Here is a 20902-nt window from a genome sequence, read left to right as displayed (position 1 = left end):
TTGAATTAATCTATACTACATTTACTTTTCTGTCTTACTCTTTTTGCTCTAGGCTTTTCATCTATTTGTTTTATCCTAATATCCTTTCACATTGAGGGAGGAAATGTGTAATAAATGACAGAAAATGACATGCTTGTGATTGAAATACTGGTTAAGTCCCATTTAAATGGGAGGGCAGAAAGTGGTTCAAGAGGGCAGTGTAGGAAGATCCTGAATTCATGTCCTCCCACAGACACAACAAACAGCTCCATATGGAACCGTCCATCAGAAAAGAACTTGAGAACCAGCTGAATAGCTACTCCTTAAGAAAGGACGAAAAGACCACACAGACATGTGCTCTTGCCAAAACCCCCCAGCACAGTGACCCACAATTGGGAAAAAGCTTAAAATACAACACAAATATGAATAAATATATACATACATAAATCAATATACACAGTTTCTCCCTGAGGAGCAAGGGGTTTGTACTCCATGCTAGATATCACAACACTGCGGGCCTGAACCAGAGTGAGGAACCCCCAAAATGTCTGGCTTTGAAAGCCAACGGGAATTACGTTAAGGAGAACCACAGGGCTATCGCGAACAAAGATTTCCCTCTTAAGGGACTAACATGCAGGACCCAGCTGAAAAAGCAGCAGTCTGAAAAAAGTCTAGACCACAGGTGAAGGAATTTCACTTGCCAAACTTCAGGCATCTACCAGAGGGTAGAAGTCTGCTGGTATTCTCTCCAGGGATGGAATGGTGGCAGATGCCATTTTGACGGGTTAATTCCACACTGCTAGTGATAGTACTGTGGGCGCCATGTTTTGCACCGCACTCTAGCCAACTAACAGCTACAGGAAAGCAAGCCCTTCTCCCCACTGCAAGCACCTCCAGGTGCAGCAGGTGAGCAGACCCATGCCTTCTGCCCTTCGCTGCTCATGCGACCCTGCCTTCATTGAACAGATACGTGTAGTGCACTTAGGGGATGTCCTGTGAGCACCAGGCTCAGGTGTGGTGGGGATGATTGGGCTTCTGGACCCCACAGAACTGAAACAATTGGAGACAACTCAAGAGACAACCAAGAACAAGGATCAGGTTAAACGTTAAGATTCATCTCCTACACAGAGCCACTCCCTGAGACAGGAAGATAGAGCTGTTTTACAAAATACACAAAACCAAACAGAGTCAAGTAAAATAAGGAAACAGAGGAACATGTTCCAAAGGAAAGAACAAAATAAAATCCCAGAAAAAAATCCTTAATGAAACAGAGATAATTTATCTGAGAAAAACTTCAAAGTAATAGTCATAAAGATGCTAACTAAAGTCAGAAGAAAATGGATGGCCACACCAAGAACTTCAACAAGGAGATAGAAAAATATAAGAAAGTACCAAACGCAAGTCACAGAGCAAAAGAATACAATAACTGCTGTGAAAAATACACTAGATGGAATCAAAAGGAGGCTAGATGATACAGAAAAATGGATCAGTGACCTGAAAGTCAGGGTAGTGGAAATCACCCAAACAGAACAGAAAAGATGAACAAATAAATTCAATGGGGATAGATTTAAGGATCTGTGGGAAAATATCAAACATACTACATTCACATTATACAAGTCCCAGAAGGAGAAAAAAGAAGGGGGCAGAAAACTTATTTGAAGAAATAATGGCTGAAAATTTCCTTAACCTGGAGAAGGAAAAAGACATCCAGGTCCAGGAAGCACAGAAAGTCCCAAATGAGATGACCCAGAAAGATCAACACCAAGACATGTTGTAAATAAATATCAAAAGTTAAAGATAGGGGTGCCTGGGTGGCACAGTCAGGTAAGGGGAAAAGACAGTCTTGTCAACAAATGGTGTTGGGAAAACTGGACAGCTACATGCAAAAGAATAAAAAAAAAGGAAACTAGATCACTGTCTTAAAGCATATGCAAAATTTAACTAAAGATGTATTAAAGAGGGCGCCTGGGTGGCTCAGTCGTTAAGTGTCTGCCTTCGGCTCAGGTCATGATCCCAGGGTCCTGGGATCGAGTCCCACATCGGGCTCCCTGCTTGGCGGGAAGCCTGCTTCTCCCTCTCCCACTCCCCCTGCTTGTGTTCCTGCTCTCGCTATCTCTCTCTGTGTCAAATAAATAAAATCTTTAAAAAAAAAAAAAGATGTATTAAAGATTTGAATGTAAGACCTGAAGCCATAAAGATCCAAGAAGAAAACACAGGTGGTAAGCTCCTTGAGATCGGTCTTAGTGATATATTTTATTTTGGATCTGACTCTACAGGCAAGAGTAACAAAAGCAAAAATAAACAAATGGGAGGGGTGCCTGGGTGACGCAGTCAGTTGAGCATTTAACTTTTTTTTTTTTTTTAAAGATTTTATTTATTTATTTGACAGAGAGAGACATAGCGAGAGCAGGAACACAAGCAGGGGGAGTGGGAAAGGGAGAAGCAGGCTTCCCGCCGAGCAGGGAGCCCGATGTGGGACTCGATCCCAGGACCCTGGGATCATGACCTGAGCCGAAGGCAGACGCTTAACGACTGAGCCACCCAGGCGCCCCGAGCATTTAACTCTTAATTTCAGCTCAGGTCATGATCTCAGGGTCCTGGGACAGAGAGCCCCGCATCGGGCTCCTGGCTCAGAAGGGAGTCTGAGGATTCTCTCCCTCTCTCTCTCTAAAATAAATAAGTAAATCTTTTTAAAAAAATAAACAAACAAATGGGAGTATATCCAATGAACAAGTTTTTGTAAGTGAAGGAAACTATTAACAAAATGAAAAGGCAATGTACTAAGTAGGGGATAATATTTGAGAATCATCCATTATAAAAGCAGCTAATAATATCCAAAATCTATAAAGAACTCACACCACCTAAAAGCAAAAACAAAACAAAACAAACTCAATTTAAAAATGGGCAGAAGACCTGAGTAGACGTTTTTCCAAAGAAAACATACAGATGGGCCAACAGGCATATGAAAAGATGCTTGACATCACTAATCATCAGCAAAATGCAAACCAAAACCACAATAAGATCACCTACACCTGTCAGAATAACTATTATCAATCCCCCCCCCACACACACACACATACACACTAAAATAACAAGCACTGTTGAGGATGTGGAGAAAAGGAAACCTTCATTCACTGTTGGTAGGAATGTAAATTAGTACCACCACTATGGAGAACAGTACAGAGGTTTCTCAAGAAATTAAAAATAGAACTACCATACAATCCAGCAATTCCACCTCTGGGTATTTATCCAAAGAAAACAAAAACACTAACTGGAAAAGATATATGACCCCTACGTTCATTACAGCATCATTTACAATAGCCAAGATATGGAAGCAACCTAAGTGTCCATCCATAGGTGACTGGATAAATATGTGGTATAGATCTACAATAGAATACCACTCAGCCATAAAAATGAATGAAATCTTGCCATTTGTGACCAACATGGATAGACCTTGAAGTTATTAAGCTAATGAGTCAAACAAGGAAAGACAAATACCACATAATTTCACTTATATGTGGAATCTAAAACACAAATAGATGAACAAAACAAAACAAAGCAAAACCAGACTCATAGAAAACAGACTGGTAGTTGCCACAGGAGAAGGAGTTGGGAGTGGGTAAAATGGGTGAAGAGGATCAAGAGGAACAAACTTCCAGTTATAAAATAAGTAAGTCATGGGGTATAATGTGCAGCACGGGGAATACAGATAATAATATTATTAACTCAGGTGATGGATGGTAACTGGACTTACCATGGGGATCATTTCATAATGCATACAAATGTCAAATCACTATGTTGAACATCTGAAACTAATATAATATTGTACATCAATTATACTTCAATATAACAAAAAAATGAAATACTGGTTCAGAGCTGGGGCATACACAGTTAAATCTCATTTGTAAAAAGTTATATCCCACAGGGAGATAAAGGTACACTAATATTTGGAAGCTATAATCCCTGCACTTTACTGTATCATTTTTTTTCTACTCATGAAATAAATGAAAAAAGATTTAACTTTTGAGATCATTTAAAATTATGTTCTTTAAAGGAAACAAAGGCAAAGGCCATTTTTGAAAAAGAACTAAGCGTGTTTAAATGAAAGTACCTCGAAGAAATTTCAATGCTTCTCCAGAGTTTAAAAATAAACAAAGACGAGAAGGAGGAAAAAAGGGAAAGCAGTCACATCCCTGTGAATACAACACCATCTCAAAATTCAAGGGGAATTTCACAGCTTGTTATATAACACTAACTATCAAGCCTCTTACTCCAGCAGAGATCTAGGTAAACCAAAGTTTCAACTTCCAGACATTCCATAAGGTATGTGATTTACCAAAGAGGCGAAACCTAGAGTCACCACCATTAGGAGCATTCACCAGGAAGGTAGTACAATTGTTCAAATACTCAATTAACAAAATTAAATAATTTAACCACACACTTATCACTGACAGCCCATCTGTTTGTTTTACAACATACTAGATGCTTGTAATTAGCTGGCAACGGTGTAAACCATGTCTCATGTTCTCAGTCACTGGTCTAAGGCCACCTTCCAGCTTTCCCCTTTCTTCTCCCAGTGTAAAGGAAGTTAAAAATAATAATAATGATGATGACAACAAAAAAAGAAAGAAGTTCAAAATAAGAAGCCAAATAGTTCCTAAGTATATTTCACCGGATAATTATTGGATGGGGCTTTCAGAGAGGATACAAGTAAACTGCAGCCACTTAACAGCTCACTTCCCCAGGACAAGGATGCGACCATTTCACGGGTTGTTGACAAAGGCCCATCAACCACGAGTCGCAAAATCAAGTCACAGTAAAGATATTAAAACAAAAACTTTTAATAAACCCAATAGTTTTTTAATAGAAAGAAGCAGCAGAATAAAAGAAAGTCATACAACATTTGAAGTTTTTAAAGATACACATTCTTTAAAGTAACAAAGTCATTAACGGTACAAAAGTTTGACATTTGAGTGTGTAGAGATTGAAGAGAAGGAGCCACAGACCACATGGTAGGAAATAAATCAATAGCTTATTTAACTTTTAAAACTTCCAAACATAATCATAAAAATCTTACAAAAATTTAAGAACTAAATAAACCTAAAAATGAATCTAAAATGAATCATTACCTAAGTTATCTGGATCATTTTTATTGCATAAGTTTTCCAGAAAACTGCTTTAAGCTCTCCCTTAATTCTCCAAATTCAGCTGGAGTGCTGACTCTAAAGTGTTTCATCAATATACAGCAAAGTAAAATGCTTGCAGGGATGTGTGATGACCAATAACATTATCAGAATAATTTAAATGCTTGATTTCTTCATCAGCATAAGTGCTTTCTGTGATTATGATGTATACGTATGAATGAAGGAGCAGCTGGCCCCAAATGAAAATGTCCCTATTAAGCATATGCTAAATCAACACCACTCTGTATCTGGGCATAAATGAAGATAAAAACACTCAACATTATGATTCAATTAAAAACCTCCAGGATACATTACCTGCCGCCTCGAGCACTGAAAGGCACTACATGGATTCCCAGAGGCCCTCCATCGTTGGGGACTCGTACGAGCTTTACCATATCACTGTGAGACAATGATGAATGAGGGAGCATGAACATGTACTGTAAACAAACCAAAACCGAAACAAAACAAAACAATAACAAAAAACTGCTACAACACAGACACACCATAAACAACAAAAGAGAACAAAACGAAAATCTCACCAAGCACACACGCATACACATACACATTCTGGAATACAAGCGTGGTGATGGGAGCGGCAGTAAACACTACATACCTGAACACTAGTCTGATGGCTTGGAGAGACAGTATTCATCAGAAATAACTACATTAAAATGACACAGAACCCCTTCTCTCGGACCACACTCTTTTATGTGTAATACAAGTACACATTTTGTAAGTCAAACCTTACACTTCCACTGAAAATTTTCCATCCCGGTATTTATTTCAAGGATAATGAAGATTAAATGAATAAAGGTGTTTTGGCTGCACAGCACTTTAAAATTTACAAAGTGCTCCTGCGTAAGTCACATTATCAATCCTTCCAATAATCCAATGAGGTCAAAGCTTTTGTTTTGCCTCCATAGGTTCCAGGCCAGATGTGACCCAGCTATCTTTATTTCCCACATTTTTCCACAACAATTCAAAGTCCTAAACTTCTATAAGTGTACCACAATGCTGGGAATGAAACTCATTCCTCAAAGCCTGCTAAACATCAAATAATTTCTATAAGTGTTTGTAACTGAACCTTAAAGTCATGGAGAGAGATGTAAGTAACATGAAGTTACTTCTATTACATAACAAAAGTACTTTACTATTAATAAGGCTGAGCTTAATGAAAACTGGTGTAATTTGGAGAATGTAAATTTTCTAAATCTTTTAAGTGCGATTCATTTTCTTTATAGAGTTTTCCGTGTGTGTGTGTGTGTGTGTGTGCATGTGTGTAGTACACAGAAATCTAAGCAGGTCTTACCTGACAATCAATTTTTAAAAATAGTGTTTCAATTAAATACCTAGTAGAAGCAACCTGGACAACTATAAAGATTACCAATGGATTTGACAAAGATTGCAGTTTAGTTTTTATATAATGGAAATGCCAATTCTTCAATTGTATTTCCAAAATAAAAACTTAAAGTTATCCTAGATACTATTAATGTCCTCATTATGTAATACAAAGACTAAAAGAAAATTAAAGACAGTGATATCAAACAAATCAAAACAAAATTAAGAATATGGGCATAGATGTAATCACATATGCTAACTAGGAAAAAATTAAAATTTTGCCAAACTGCCAAAATATTTACTGAAGTAATACTATTTAAATGAATTAATTTTTTATATTGTCATAGAATTTCACAACTTCTATTTTAGATACTGTTACATATCATTTGAACATCTATTTAATGATTAGTTTGTCAACTGAAAACAGTACGGTAACTTTAATAAATTTATTTTATTCCACATTCTATCTAAAAAGAACTAGGACATGGCAAGTACTTCTTAACTGTAATAGTGCTGGTTGCTGTCTATCTAAACATAACCTGATTCTAGACCCTGTTTAATCTCACTGAGAAAGTTCTGAGAGCCTTCCCTTGGAAGACCAAGAAAAGACAAAATTAAGAGTTTATACATGCTAATATCTAGGCCTCCTCAACTTTTACCCAAAGTCAGACAAAACTTCAGAATGACTGCCCTCCCTGGTCTAAATTACCCAGGGAAGAAATTCTGAGAACACATTCCACTTAAACATGCCAATACTTAAGATAATTGTAAAGTTGTGATAATATAGTAAAGTTTTCTTTGTCCTTTTATAAGTAAAGTCATGTTTAAGGGCCATAACCTATGACTCTAATTTTTCAACAATTATCTTGAGAGATTCCATTTCGAAAAAATCGAAAAAATATATACTAAAATGACTAATGCTTACATGATCCAACTGGTTTTTCGAATAAAGTCTGTCTATACTTCTTTTTAATTTAGCAAAGCTGAAGAACAAATAAATGACCAAAACACTGACATAGAAAGCAATTTGAAAACAGTTTTAGTGCTGTTAACACAACAAACATTTTCAATCAAATACTATTTTATATTATCATTTAATAGTATTTGCCAAGGCATGAAACCAGGACAGGTACATGTAAATTTCCATGCTATACTTCTTACATTAGGTGTTACAAGTCAATAGAATGAAAGATGTTCTTTGGAAAACAAACCAATGCAAGGCATGTTTTTAACTAAGCACAAACATTCCGCATGCCATATGCTTTTGGAATACTTGCTGCTATCAGTAATGCTACACGTATATTGCAAATTTAGTCAAAACCATCAGTAACTTACTCCAGAGAAAAGCTGGGTATGTTCTCCAAACTAGTGTCAGCATGTCCAACAGGTTCAACGCGACTGTTGTCTTCTTCTGTCCCATCCTCATCCTAGAGACACACAGCACAAAGAGAAGAATATTCTGTGTTAGGTTTACTTCCAGAATGTGAAAGGAAATTGGATAAAACTGGAGTTTAATAGGCATTCTGATCATGTTAACTAGGTCCTTCTTCTAGGGAGGATCAGCTTAAATGATAAGATGGGTATGTGTATATGCCAAGCTGTATTTTAAAGCCACAGTCTCCTGAGTTAGCATATCCCAGGAGATGGACAAGACACCACTGCAGTAAGGAAAGAACTTCTACTTATGTGAATGTTCTTATAATTCTTATTTCACTCTTTGGTTTATGTTTTCAGGAATAATTATGCATTACTACAATGCTACGTTAATAAATAAATGTGCAGGGTACAGGTGATACTTGTTTAAAATTTTTACTAATCCAAATAGTTGAGACCATTAAAAACCTTAACAACTACCAAAATCTTCAATGTTCCTCAGTTCCTACTAAACCAGCTTGTCAAAATGAGCATGCAGTAAGTATCATCCTAGACTCAAATCTTTCATCCTCTGAAATTTCACATAAAGTTACCCTAAGCCAGCTGACTGGTTATCCAGAGGTATCTATGAAGGCATTAAGATCTTAGCCATAAAGAACCACTGCTGTTTACTCCTATTATGAAGGACCAAGCATAGGGAGAGGCACAAACAGCAAAATACTCAACCCCCACTTTCGTATCCCTCCTTTTATGAAGGTAATATTGTAAGACATTATGTTCCAACACGTTGTAGAAACTGGGTGAGTATGCTGGTACTACAAAAGGTGCATGTGGAATAAATGTGACGGCTACCTAAAAATAAATGAAATGCCACTCAAGAATATGCCTCATTTTATAATCTTGGCCATCATCTTTTCATTAAGGAGTTCACAGTTAAGTTGGCTTTCCAGGATAATTCAAATAATGATAAACATGACTGACTGATATCAAAGGTCTTTTTAACCAAACTAGAATATTTGGAAAAGACTTGGAATCTCCAATCATAGTGGCTAAGTGGCTCCGTGTGCTTTACCTTGGATCCACAGTGTCTGGCACCCAGTAGATACTCTGTATATTTTGCTAATAAAAACAAAATCATCCCTAGAAATCGTTGGGGTAACAAGTTTCCAAATACACATAAATAAAATTTATTTAATCTGTTTCTTGGAAGTTTATATGTATAACTTATATAAACATAATTTGTTAAGTCTATCCTTTCCACTATATAAATTTGGTAACAGTGATTTTCTATGTGAATTTATTAAACCACCTATATAGGAGTCTACCATTAAAGAAAAATTTTATATTTTTTAATCATGTATTTGAGAGACTCATAGTAGAAATCTATATGCCATCAATAAAGACATCAATCAACAAAATGGTAAGCAAAGGTCATAGGTTCAGCACAGTGTTAAGCAATATTTTAAATTCTTCAAGCAATACTAAGGGAACACAGAGCAGCTGATTAATACCTAATTGACAATTCCTCTGCGAATCCACCAAAATAAGAAGATGAAGGCACAAAGTTTTTCTATGAGTTGTAGATAGACGTGTCCTCCATGGCAGTGTACTGCATGAAGTAAAGATACTCGAAGATGGATGATCCTATGATTTAAGAGGCTCTAATACACACTTCTTAGTCATCTATCTCTTTTAAGCACAAGCACACAATACATTTCGAAGGTTAACTAGCATCTTGAACCTGCCTAAGGACCACACTTTAAATGTAAACAAGAACTCCTGAAATTAGGCTTTTCCACTGGCAGTGGGGGTAGGAGGAGAGCAAAGTGATTGTTTATAAATCAGATGGAAAACACAAAAATAATCTTTCAAGTTAAAAACATTTCATTTCAGGATTCATTAATAATTTAAGCCCCACTGAAATGTTACCATGATGTATAACCAGTGAAACACCTAAGTTATACTATGAAACAGCCACATAAATGAAATGCCCCAAACTACAGTGATAAAACAGTAACTGATAATTTACACATTCATTGTTCCCAGAGTGGCCATTATCAGGCCCCCAAGAGCATGTAGAATATTATTTCATGCTGCTGCATATGGTGTTCAGTTGAGATCACAACATTCACTGCCCTGAGGCTGAGCTGCAATTGCTATGGGAACCACAACTTAAAATTTCCCAACTTCTGGATGGGTAAATATCAACTCCTGTGCTGCTTTATTTTGTTGTTTTGTACTTCTAAAAAGCTGTGACTGAACATAGTTACTTTTAGCACAAGTTATATACTGAATTCCATTATAGACACAGAAAATGAAACTTGGCTTTTATTTATGTCAAATCAATACTGAAGGCCTAAAATATTAATTTAAACTACACAATGTTAAAAACTTCCAGGTGAGAAAATATACTTTTTATCTTTTCCCTTCTCTCCATTTTATAGCATTTTATAGCAGAGTTCGGGTTCAAGAATTAAACAGTTGGGTGTGAGTACCGACTCTACCATTTGCCAATTTTATATCCTTAGGCAAGTTACATACCTCTTCTATATTTCTATCCCTTCTTCTGTAAAATACAAACAATAAAGACATCTTCCTAGGACTACTGAGAGGGATAACATAATCTGTATAACAAGCATAACATGGTGCCTAACACATAATAATTGCCCAGTAAATGTTAGCTAGTACTTAAAAGAGAAATAAATAATACATGACATATAAAACATACCGCAAATAAACGATTTAAGGCAATGTTACACAATTATATTTTAAAAGTACAAATTCATCCATTCATACTTTTTGCCTTACAAGACAACTTAATATTAAACATATTACCTACTCAATTAAATACAAAATCTACATTTTAGAAACATTCATAAAACCTGATATTTGTTGCGTTTTGCTACATACAAAGTACCTTCGTTGTAAAATGTCTTTGAAATGAGAATACACATTAAAAAATATAAACAGCTAAATGATGTATACAATCAAATAAATGGCACAAGGAAGAAAACACTACGGGTTACTGGTTGAGGGAATTTTCAGAGGAAAAGCAGATGTTAAGAACTATGAAGAGCCTGGGTGGCTCAATCAGTTAAGTGTCTGCCTTCGGCTCAGGTCATGATCCCAGGGTCCTGAGATCGAGTCCCACATGGGGGCTCCCTGCTCAGAAGGGAATCTGCTTCTCCCTCAGCCTGCCACTCCCCCTGCTCATGTGCTCGCATGGTCTCTCTCTCTCTCTGACAAATAAACAAATAAAATCTTAAAAAAAAAAAAAAAGAACTATGAAGAGTCTATGATTTTATCCCACTTAAAAGCTCCTAACTTAGCCTGCATCGCTTCATGGATGCTAGCGGAAAAAAAACGAGACCCCCCCAGGTCAGAGACAAAGGACAGTTTATTACAGCAATAGCCAAAGTATCATCCTGTTACACACTTTTCTGCAGCTAAAATTCTTACAAAGCGATGTGAAGAGAACCAGGAACGCTGGTGCACACAGAATAAACCTGAGCTTAGGGAACCCAAATACCTTACATAGGCAGCAGCATGTCTGCCCGTTACTATGGAGGGAGACACTATATCAATCTTCCAAGGCTGTTTGCTGTACATACATCCTTGCAAGGATAGTCCACAACAAAGGCCTCTGCTCTCAAGATACACGAAAATGGAAGAGAAAAACGGAGAATTATCTCCCAACAACAGAGCTTAATCTAAGCATTGCCAAATGGTAGCATTTGTATGATTGCTAGCAAACTAAAACTAGGAATATCAGTAACAAAATGCCCTATCATAACAATGCTTTTTAAAGTAACATTAAATTCTACTAGATAAGAGAGTCATACCTTCTATATTAAAACAAATTTTTCAGTGGGGATTTCTATGTTCAACCAACCAAACAAAAATCAAGTATGAAAGTTGAAAAAAAATCTTCAGATATGCGAAGTCTTTATTTCCCATGGACCCTTTCGTAGTAAGCTATTTCTGGATATGCTCCAGCAAAATCCAAGAAATTCAATAGAGCAATGGACAGAACCCAAGGAAAGTCCCAGAATAAGGTGAAAAGACACCTCAGAGAAGAAGCCGCCAAGTCAGATTAGAGCAACAGGATACAGAAGTTTGGAAAGTCTATCTCCCTGAGAAAAAAAAGAAATTAATAATTGGTCTGATATTTCTGAACATTTGGGAAATATTTTTTAACAGACCTGTTAGAGAATGTGGGGGGAAAGTTCAGAAATATAGAGATAAAACAAAATAGATTTTTAAAAGGTCAAAAGCAATTGACTCCAGGAACAACAAAGGAAAATGTGTAGGGGAAAAAAAATTAGAGTACCTACTTGGTCATGCAGTGAGCCACAAACTGCCAACTAATGTGACACTGGCTACTGACTTCACTTAGACATCTAATGTGACACAAGCGAGGAGACGGGAACACGGCAAGTATAGGTGGCAGAAAAAGAAAAAACCTTCATCTTCCACAGTGCAAGTCAACAGATGTAAGTAACTGGTCGCCAGGAAAGAGCAACCTAAATATTTTATTTAGAAACATGGAAGTAAATACAAAAATAAATATCTACATAAACAGTCCCTCTGGGGAGAATCAAGAGGAGCAGTACAGAGTGCTCATTTTTTCATTAAAAGCCTTCTAGTATTATTTTTATATTTTTATTCTGACTACATATTTGAGATGCCCAAAGTACCTAAGGCTGAAAACCCAACCTTCCAGCAAGGCAGCATCCTGGGGAGGAGCAGTCCGCATAACTGTCCCGGACCCAGAGCTACTCCTGTGTGTCCCAACTCAGGTGCAGGAAAAGACTCACATCAGCAGGCTGCAAGCGCTACTCGCTACTCAGGCTTCCAAGCCTCAGGCCCCACAGAAGTACGTACCTCAAAACAACACCACTGGTCAGGGTGCCTGGGTGGCTCAGTTGGTTAAGCGACTGCCTTCAGCTCAGATCATGATCCTGGAGTCCCGGGATCGAGTCCCGCGTCGGACTCCCTGCTCAGCGGGGAGTCTGCTTCTCCCTCTGACCCTCCCCACTCTCATGCTCTCTCTCTGTCTCAAATAAATAAATAAAATCTTTAAAAAAAACAAAAAAACAAAAAAACCCACCACTGGCAAAGCTGCTTGTCCCATGTTTATAGTTTTCTGAGTCCATATGCAATTTACTAATCAGAGGTCACTTTTACCGTATAAAGATAGTGGATGGAAGCCTTTATCAGGTTTTCGGAGAAAGAGAGCCAAAAAATAACCGAAGTTTAAATTCTCATGCAGAAGGGGGGAAAGATTTTGTTACTCTTTTGCCTTATTACCATATTATACGGATCTAAGCAGAATTTTTTTTTTAAAGATGGAAGCGTTCTAGTCAAAGGAGAGAAAAGAATAAGAGAAAATGAAAATGTGATAAGCTTGGGTGAGGAGGATGAGTTTTAGATCAGGTTAGGAATGTGTACTAGACAAGTGGAGATGAAGACATGAATTTATTTGTTCTCTGCTTCTAGGAAAAATTAATCTTATTCTCTTCCATACTATGAATAATATCAAGGCTAACCCTCAACTTAAAAAGCCCTTACAGAACCAAGGGATGATACATTCTGAAATCACAAGCACTCACATGAACTATGTGTTTAAAGAAAACCGAATTTGGCTAAACTCCTTATTTTCAAAAATTATCTAGTTGTATTTTTCCCTGCTTGAGTCCTAAATATCTTCTCTATAGTCACAGATTTAAAAAAAAAAAAATACACACACACACATATATATATCCAAAACCATAAGTAGAAGTCATTGCAAAGAAGGAAAGGATCTGTAATTAGAACACTTAACTGAATGCTGCCTCCATCGATCACCATACAAAATAAGAGGACAAAGTTGTTAACTGGTTTGCTTATAAAAGCAAGGAAATGAAAAGCACACATTCTGCTTTACAGCAACACAATAAAACTTTATCTAGAAACCAACCACCTGTATATCTATATTTAAACTCCAAGTTCCAAAGAATTAAATATTGTGAATAGTTATTACTTGAAAAAATGCCTATAATTTTAAGAAATAATTTATCATTTTAAAAACATTTTATAAAAAACTAGTATTTGCCTCCTTAAATTTCCTGCACACCTATCTTTGATCTTTATGTTTAGGAAACACAAAAGGAAATGAAAGTTCTGATGCTATCTTTTTAAACAAATTTACAATATTTTTCAAGTGTTTTTATTATTCTTAACAATAAATAATTTAATGGGTTCAATTATATTGCTACAAAAATGCTTAAGTAAACAGTCTTTCACACTTTCTAGAATGCCTCCAAGACTTTCCAAACTTAATGAGAGACACATTAACTACTAATGAGCTACAGCATCTCCCCCCAAAAAATATTTACTTGGATATTCACAGCATGAATTAAATCACTTTTGGGGGAATCACATTTGGAGAAAAATAATTCCACAGGGAATCTCTTTCCACATCCCCTAAGTATTACAAATAGAATTCCAGAAGGCTTTTGTGTTAATGTTGCCACGACTTGATTAATTGGTCAAATCACCAGGGAAAAGTAATTTCCCATCACATGTGGAAAACGATTGAAAATATCTAGGGGAGGGGGACTTCTCAACTGAGAATGGTAAATCTATAGCAACCTTCTAAACAAATAAAATCAGGAAATGTGTAATATAATTTTATTTCATGGTCCTTATATTCTACTTGAGTAAAAACATTTATGAAAAAAAAACTGATTCAAATCCTTTAAGGACAGACAATACTAGATAATAAGACCTCTTAAAAAATATTTTCTTGTACTGTATTGGGGAATTAATAACCGTTATACTTTTAAATACAGTGCAGTTCATTATAACATAAACTGTACACCACAGAACCCAGAGGTCAACACCAAATAATTGTGGCTTATATTAGGAACGATTCAGTACTTGCGATGTCGAGTATTAAATGTGAGCTTCATCCCCTCAACAGGATTCCAAACATTCTCATCTCAAGCTAAGACTGATCAAATGGAATGGCAAACACAGTATTTAACACAGCCCATGAAATTTTCATTTACCACAGAAATGAAGCATTTCCTGTCTTGGAACATACACAACATGACTCCACACAACCCAAGGCAAGAGAAGAGTCTTTGAAAGAAGAACAGATGGTGCTGATTTATGAAAGCTATCTCACTACAGAGAACAACAAAAAGTATGTATCTTTGCACCTGTTACATGCAGAGTGGAATCTCAAAATTAAGTTCCAAAATATAAGTCTGCTTCTCATAGATTATTAGAATTTCAGGGCATGGAGAAATCGTACTGGAAGACATCTGGTCCAATATCCAATCATATACTGGAATCTCTTCCTTCACTTAATTCTTCCATTTTTTCCTGTGCCCCCATGATACACAAAAGAAGCTTTACATATTAATCCTTACTAAGAATCACTGAATTCAATAACTAACCCCAGCATCCCACCTGGCATCACCTGCCTCACTCCTATCCATACTTATGCCAAACAGATGACCACTCGAAGTATCTATCACCACGTCAGCAATACTGAAGGCACCTGCTATGCATGAAGTGCCTCTGTACTATTTCCAGTCCCCCCACCACACAGGAATGGCCAGGCAGCCACCCATTAGATGATATGATTTTAATCAACCTTATCAATCTGGTTTCATAGGGGGCTTGTGTACCAGAATAACACCCAATTGTTTTCTTTTGAACATTCCTTAAAAAAACTAATTTATGGATTGTTGAAATGTATGGATTTTGTCATCTGACCATCTTGCCTTTCTAATAACATTCTAAACCTTACTGAGGTGACATTTTTAAATGTTTTATTCTGGGGGTGAAGTAAGTAATACCCAGGTAAGTAAAAAAGACTTATCTCACTCAGTGGTATATTAAAATACCATATGTTTAAAATATATATTTTTCTTCATTCAAAAAACATATTCTCCTTGGCTTAAAAATGATTTCAAAATTAATATTTGAAGGAACTAAAATAATTTTAAAATAAACTTTCATTTAAATAAAAAACTGAAACAAATTATTTCTTGCTAGTGATCAGTGCAAATCACTTAAAGAGGCAAGAAACTTACAGATTTTATAATATATAACAAAAAATAAAAACGATAATTGCTAATATATATTGAAGACCTACGATGTGCCATTCAGTAGAGAATCTACTTCTTTAGTCTTCGATACAACCTCAGTTTAATCCTCAACACAACCCTTAAGCATATTCTAATAAACAAAACAATGGGATTTTATTTTAAAGATGTATTTTATTTTTTGTTTTAAAGATTTTATTTATTTGACAGAGAGAGACACAGCGAAAGGGAACACAAGCAGGGGGGAGTGGGAGAAGGAGAAGCAGGCTTCCTGCTGAGCAGGGAGCCCGATGCAGGGCTCGATCTCAGGACCCCGGGATCGCGACCTGAGTCGAAGGCAGTTGCTTAACCAACTGAGCCACCCAGTCATCCCAAGATGTATTTTATTTTAGAGAGAGAGAGTCCATAAGCGTGCAAGTGGGGGCAGGGGTAGCAGGCGAGAGAGAGGGCAAGAGAGAGAGAGAGAGAATCTCAAGCCAATTTGGCCCTGAGTGCAGAGCCCCAGACGGCACTTGATCCCAGGATCCTGAGATCATGACCTGAGCCAAAATCAAGAGTCAGCCACTTAAACAACTGAGCCACCCAGGTGCCCCAAAATATATGGGATTTCTAATGAATTACATGTGAAACTTTTTCCCAAACATAAGCTAGCAACATAACCACATGACAAGTTCCCAGTAATCTATGCACAATGCAGTTTGGATAACAGAGCTGTGTTGCTGACATGCAAAGTATTTGTTAATAAGGTTTACTACACACTGTATGTGAGATTATGTCTAGAAATGCACTGGGCATGCCCAGCGTGTGCAGCGGTGCAATGAATGACGGAGCTGGGCAGAAACCCACCCACCTCGGCTACATCCTTATTCATGTCACCACACCCTACATTCCTAATCGGAATAAAGGAAGTAACTTGATCTGTCCCGGAAGCTGTGATGGACTCACAGATACCACTACGTGCACAGCACCTGACCCATAAAAATAAAATTTTTAGAGAAAAGAGAAAGAACCAATTTTACTAAACATCTACAACACAACACAAACTGCATATACACTCTTTCATTTAATCCTCACAACAAAGTAGGAGTTCTCATTATGAGAAATTAGGCCTAGAAAAGATTTCACCTTTCCCTGCAGTGGCTGAGCTGGGATTTTGAAAATGGCATCAAAAGGCCTATGGTTCAAGATTTGCCATGTTCTTTCACTCCATTTTACTCAAGGAAGAGTGACCAAAGCTAGTAAGTAATGCATGTGATCCTAGCCAACTAGTTAGTGTCAGGGTCAGGATCTATGAGAAGAGAAAATGTAATAAAATTTATGTTGTTAAAAAAAAAAAAACCCACAGAACATTAAATTCCGAACATATCATAAATGAACTTTCATATGGAGAATTACTATCAAAATTGGGGGAGGCGGTGTCATTTTAAGATAAACACAGGAAGAATGAACATCAGGAAATTTTACCAGTGGTTATATTTGGGTGGCAAGATTACAAGTGAATTTTATTGTGTCTTTATAGAATTAAGTATTTTTACCATGAGCACAAAATCTTCTTACAATAAAGGCTATTTTTATTGATTTTTTTAAACCTTACAATACTTTTATAAAGGATTTTTTATTACATAATATATTATAATTTCCCTGAAAAGTGACTTTGCATAGAATCAAGGGCTTAAAAATAAAACAGAACATTATAAGGAAGTACAAAGATGGGACTATTCATTGGTATTGATATGTATCATATTTAATCAGTCTTAGAAATCAAGCAGAGATTTTTTAAAAATCACTTTCTACGTGTAGTATTCGGAATGGGAGAAAGATTAAGATGAGAAAAAGACTTCTTAAGATGCCATATAAATTAGATAACCAGAAGAAATTTCAATTAAACAGAACCAAAGAAAGAATGGAGATGAGTGAAGAAGAGTCACACCAAGGCAAGTTCATCATTGAGCCCTGTGGTCCACAAATACCTAAGAGGACTTTCATTAAGGACCAAGATATATATTTTTTATCCTGTTTTCCTAAATGATAAATACATATTTCACCATTAATAATTTTGAAGGGCTTATTAAGAAAACATATAGCAGTCCCCAGGGTTCTACATTATTTTAAATTGTTAATAAGCAAGTAAAGAGTAACACATGGGTCCTATAGCAAAATCCATGCATGTAAACATATATTAGAATGTGTACTGGTTTATTACTTCCCAATGCAATATTATAATTTCACAAATGAAATGTAGTCATTAACTTACTTGAAACCAGTAAATAGTTTGGATAAAGTAAGTAGTTTAAAAAAAAATGCTTTCACTCAATTTTCTAGTTGAATTCAATGAAGCAAAAACTAGTTGGTAGATTTCCTGGGGATTGAGAGAATGTATTCTCTTAAACAAAATGAACTGATTATATGTTTGACACAGGGTACATAGCAATGACGATTAGTTTGAATGCCAATTTTAGATCATGGTTCAACAGTTTATAATAGCATTAGAGATTAACATTAATAAAACTAATTAGCTATGCATTACTGCATTGTCTCTAATACCCAGAATGTAATAAAAATGCCAAACAAAAATTAAGATATTAAAGAAATACAACTAATCTAAAGTATTAGACATGTGTTATATTTGATATAGCACTTTAGCCTGGTTGTTAAAAACAAGGATTCTGCATGATTCTGACAAATTATGTAACTTCACTGTGCCTCAGCTTACTCATTTATAGACTGGGAAGAGTACTGTCTATTGAGTTTCTGACAATCATAGTAATTAATTAATGTCAAATACGTGGAACACTGCCTCACAATGATTAAGTACTAAGACCCCCTTGTACATAAGTAAAACTCAATCTTTATTTATAAAGTATCATTTGGTTTTAAAATAAATCTGTCTTCTATCTTATATAAAACAAAAGTTTGGTTATAATTATGATAATAATGATTATAGTATGTCATGATTGTAAGTGATGACATGATTAAAGTATGTCATGCTCCCCAAGAAAACAATGTACTGATCAAGATGAGTCCTAGCTTTTCCACCTTACATTTGGTACTTCTTTCTAGTGTTTTGAAATCGTATTTTTCTTTGCTTACACAGGAATAGCAATAAAATAGAAATGTTTTAATTGATGTATTTTATTTCAAATTACACAGAAAACATTTTTAAATGATTTAATATTCCATCACTTCACTTATCATAGGCTACTTTTCAACTCCAGTCATCACAGATTTCTAAATAAAAACATTTCAATATTTAGGATTATGTTCTTTGAAAGGAGTCTAAAATAGAATGCTTCAAATGACATGATCATTTTAAAGAGCTCAGTGCTCATTTATTTTCTGAAAGGACCAAATCAATTGATAGTTCTACCAGACTCATATTAAACTGTCCATTTCACAACTTTTATGGTCTATACTGGAAGACAATTCTCCATCAGAATCTGGCATATTTGCAAGTCTTGAGAACATAGGTAGTACTTCCCTCCCAAGGGAGGTACCAAAACTTCTATAACATAACCCACAGAGCATGCAGGCCTTATTTCTGGGCCATTGGTGACACTTCCATGAGTTTGGGGATAAGAGGAACCGAACCAAATATGCTGATGCTCGTGCTACTAGCTGTGCTGACAGTAATAAAATCTTTCATCTCTGACCCAGGAGTCTCGTCCTCCATCACCATCCATGCAATTGTAGCAGGCTAACTAGTTAGCTTGTAACAGGATAAAATTTTAGACCCTTCTCAGTTCTTGACTGGCTACCCTGAGACAGACACACACACACACACACACACGCACACAAACACACACGCGCGCACGCCCCTTAGTTAATCTGATCAACAAGAAGCCTTGTTGTCATTCTAGTTTGAATTCAATGTTACTAGTGAGACTGAATATATCACCATGTTTGTGAAATGGTCACATACCCTCTCTGTAGATTTTTTATTCATTTCAATCATTTATCAGGAGCTTATCTTTTCTAAGAATTTTAACAAAATCTTTATAGACTAGTAGTATTACTCCTTTAAGATATCATCTAGATTACCAATTTATGGTTTGTGTTCATTTTGTGTGAAATGAAGGTGGTGATACAAAGGAACAGTACTTTTTATAAAAGCAATTTTCTCCTTTCACTGCTTTCCTTCTGCCTTTTAATAAGGACCCATACTTTCACTTCCTGTCACCTTTCCTTTCACCCACGTCCCAAAAGATATCAACTCTCTGCTTTAAGGTGTAACCTTTAGAAATATTTCCAACCAAAAACAGTCTAGAGGAAAGATCTGTTTAGGAGCAGTGACTGCCTAGAATGTCCATTTCAACACGTTCACTTATTACTAAAATTTCTTGAATCAGAGAAATGAATTAAATGCTGGGAGATCATTTCATTAGATTTAATAACCATATCATTTGCTTTTGATTACACAATTTGATCCAATTATGTCAGTACTTTTGGTTTCCTCAGGTTGTTCCCTTGGGATATAATTAAATCTGGAATTCATGATTTGCAAATGGACTAAAAAACTTCAGCTCATTTTATATGAAAGACTGTCTTATCAATATTTACCAGAAAGAGATGCCTTTAGAAAAAAGAGCCTCATTATAATTTTTAGTATAAAACGATTGAATAAATGATATATAGGACAAATAAAAAATATAAAACACAACAGACACTAGTTACTTTTAGTTACAAAAATAAAACGTTTGAAATATTTATTTAGGTCATACTCAGGGACAGAAACTGTTTTACTCTTGAAATATTCCAGTAAAAGAAGATCAAGTTGTCCGCTTACTTGTTCTCCAAATAATAGACCAGGTTGATTTGGGCTACTTGCAATAGGCATTTTCCCTCTCAAAGTTATCAGTTTCCATCAGTAGGAAACAGACTTTGTAACTAGTAACAGATTAAAATAAATTTTAAAACATTCAACAGTAGCTA

At 36.0% G+C, this 20902-nt stretch overlaps 1 protein-coding gene across 19 annotated transcripts in view; it reads right to left on the bottom strand.

Moving 5' to 3' along the window:
* PARD3 (par-3 family cell polarity regulator) overlaps positions 1-20902 on the bottom strand; it is a 656432-nt gene that overhangs the window by 275901 nt on the left and 359629 nt on the right. For all 19 annotated transcript variants that reach the window (XM_021685996.1, XM_044915499.1, XM_021685999.1 and 16 more), the window contains 2 exons: positions 7836-7927; positions 5478-5561 (listed from right to left, as the gene is read on the bottom strand). In XM_021685996.1, the coding sequence (XP_021541671.1) occupies positions 5478-5561; positions 7836-7927 (176 nt within the window). The remainder of the gene's footprint in view (positions 1-5477; positions 5562-7835; positions 7928-20902) is intronic.

This window comes from Neomonachus schauinslandi, chromosome 5 (assembly GCF_002201575.2).
Source record: "Neomonachus schauinslandi chromosome 5, ASM220157v2, whole genome shotgun sequence".
NCBI lineage: Eukaryota > Metazoa > Chordata > Mammalia > Carnivora > Phocidae > Neomonachus > Neomonachus schauinslandi.
This window is presented reverse-complemented; position numbering and strand designations above follow the sequence as displayed.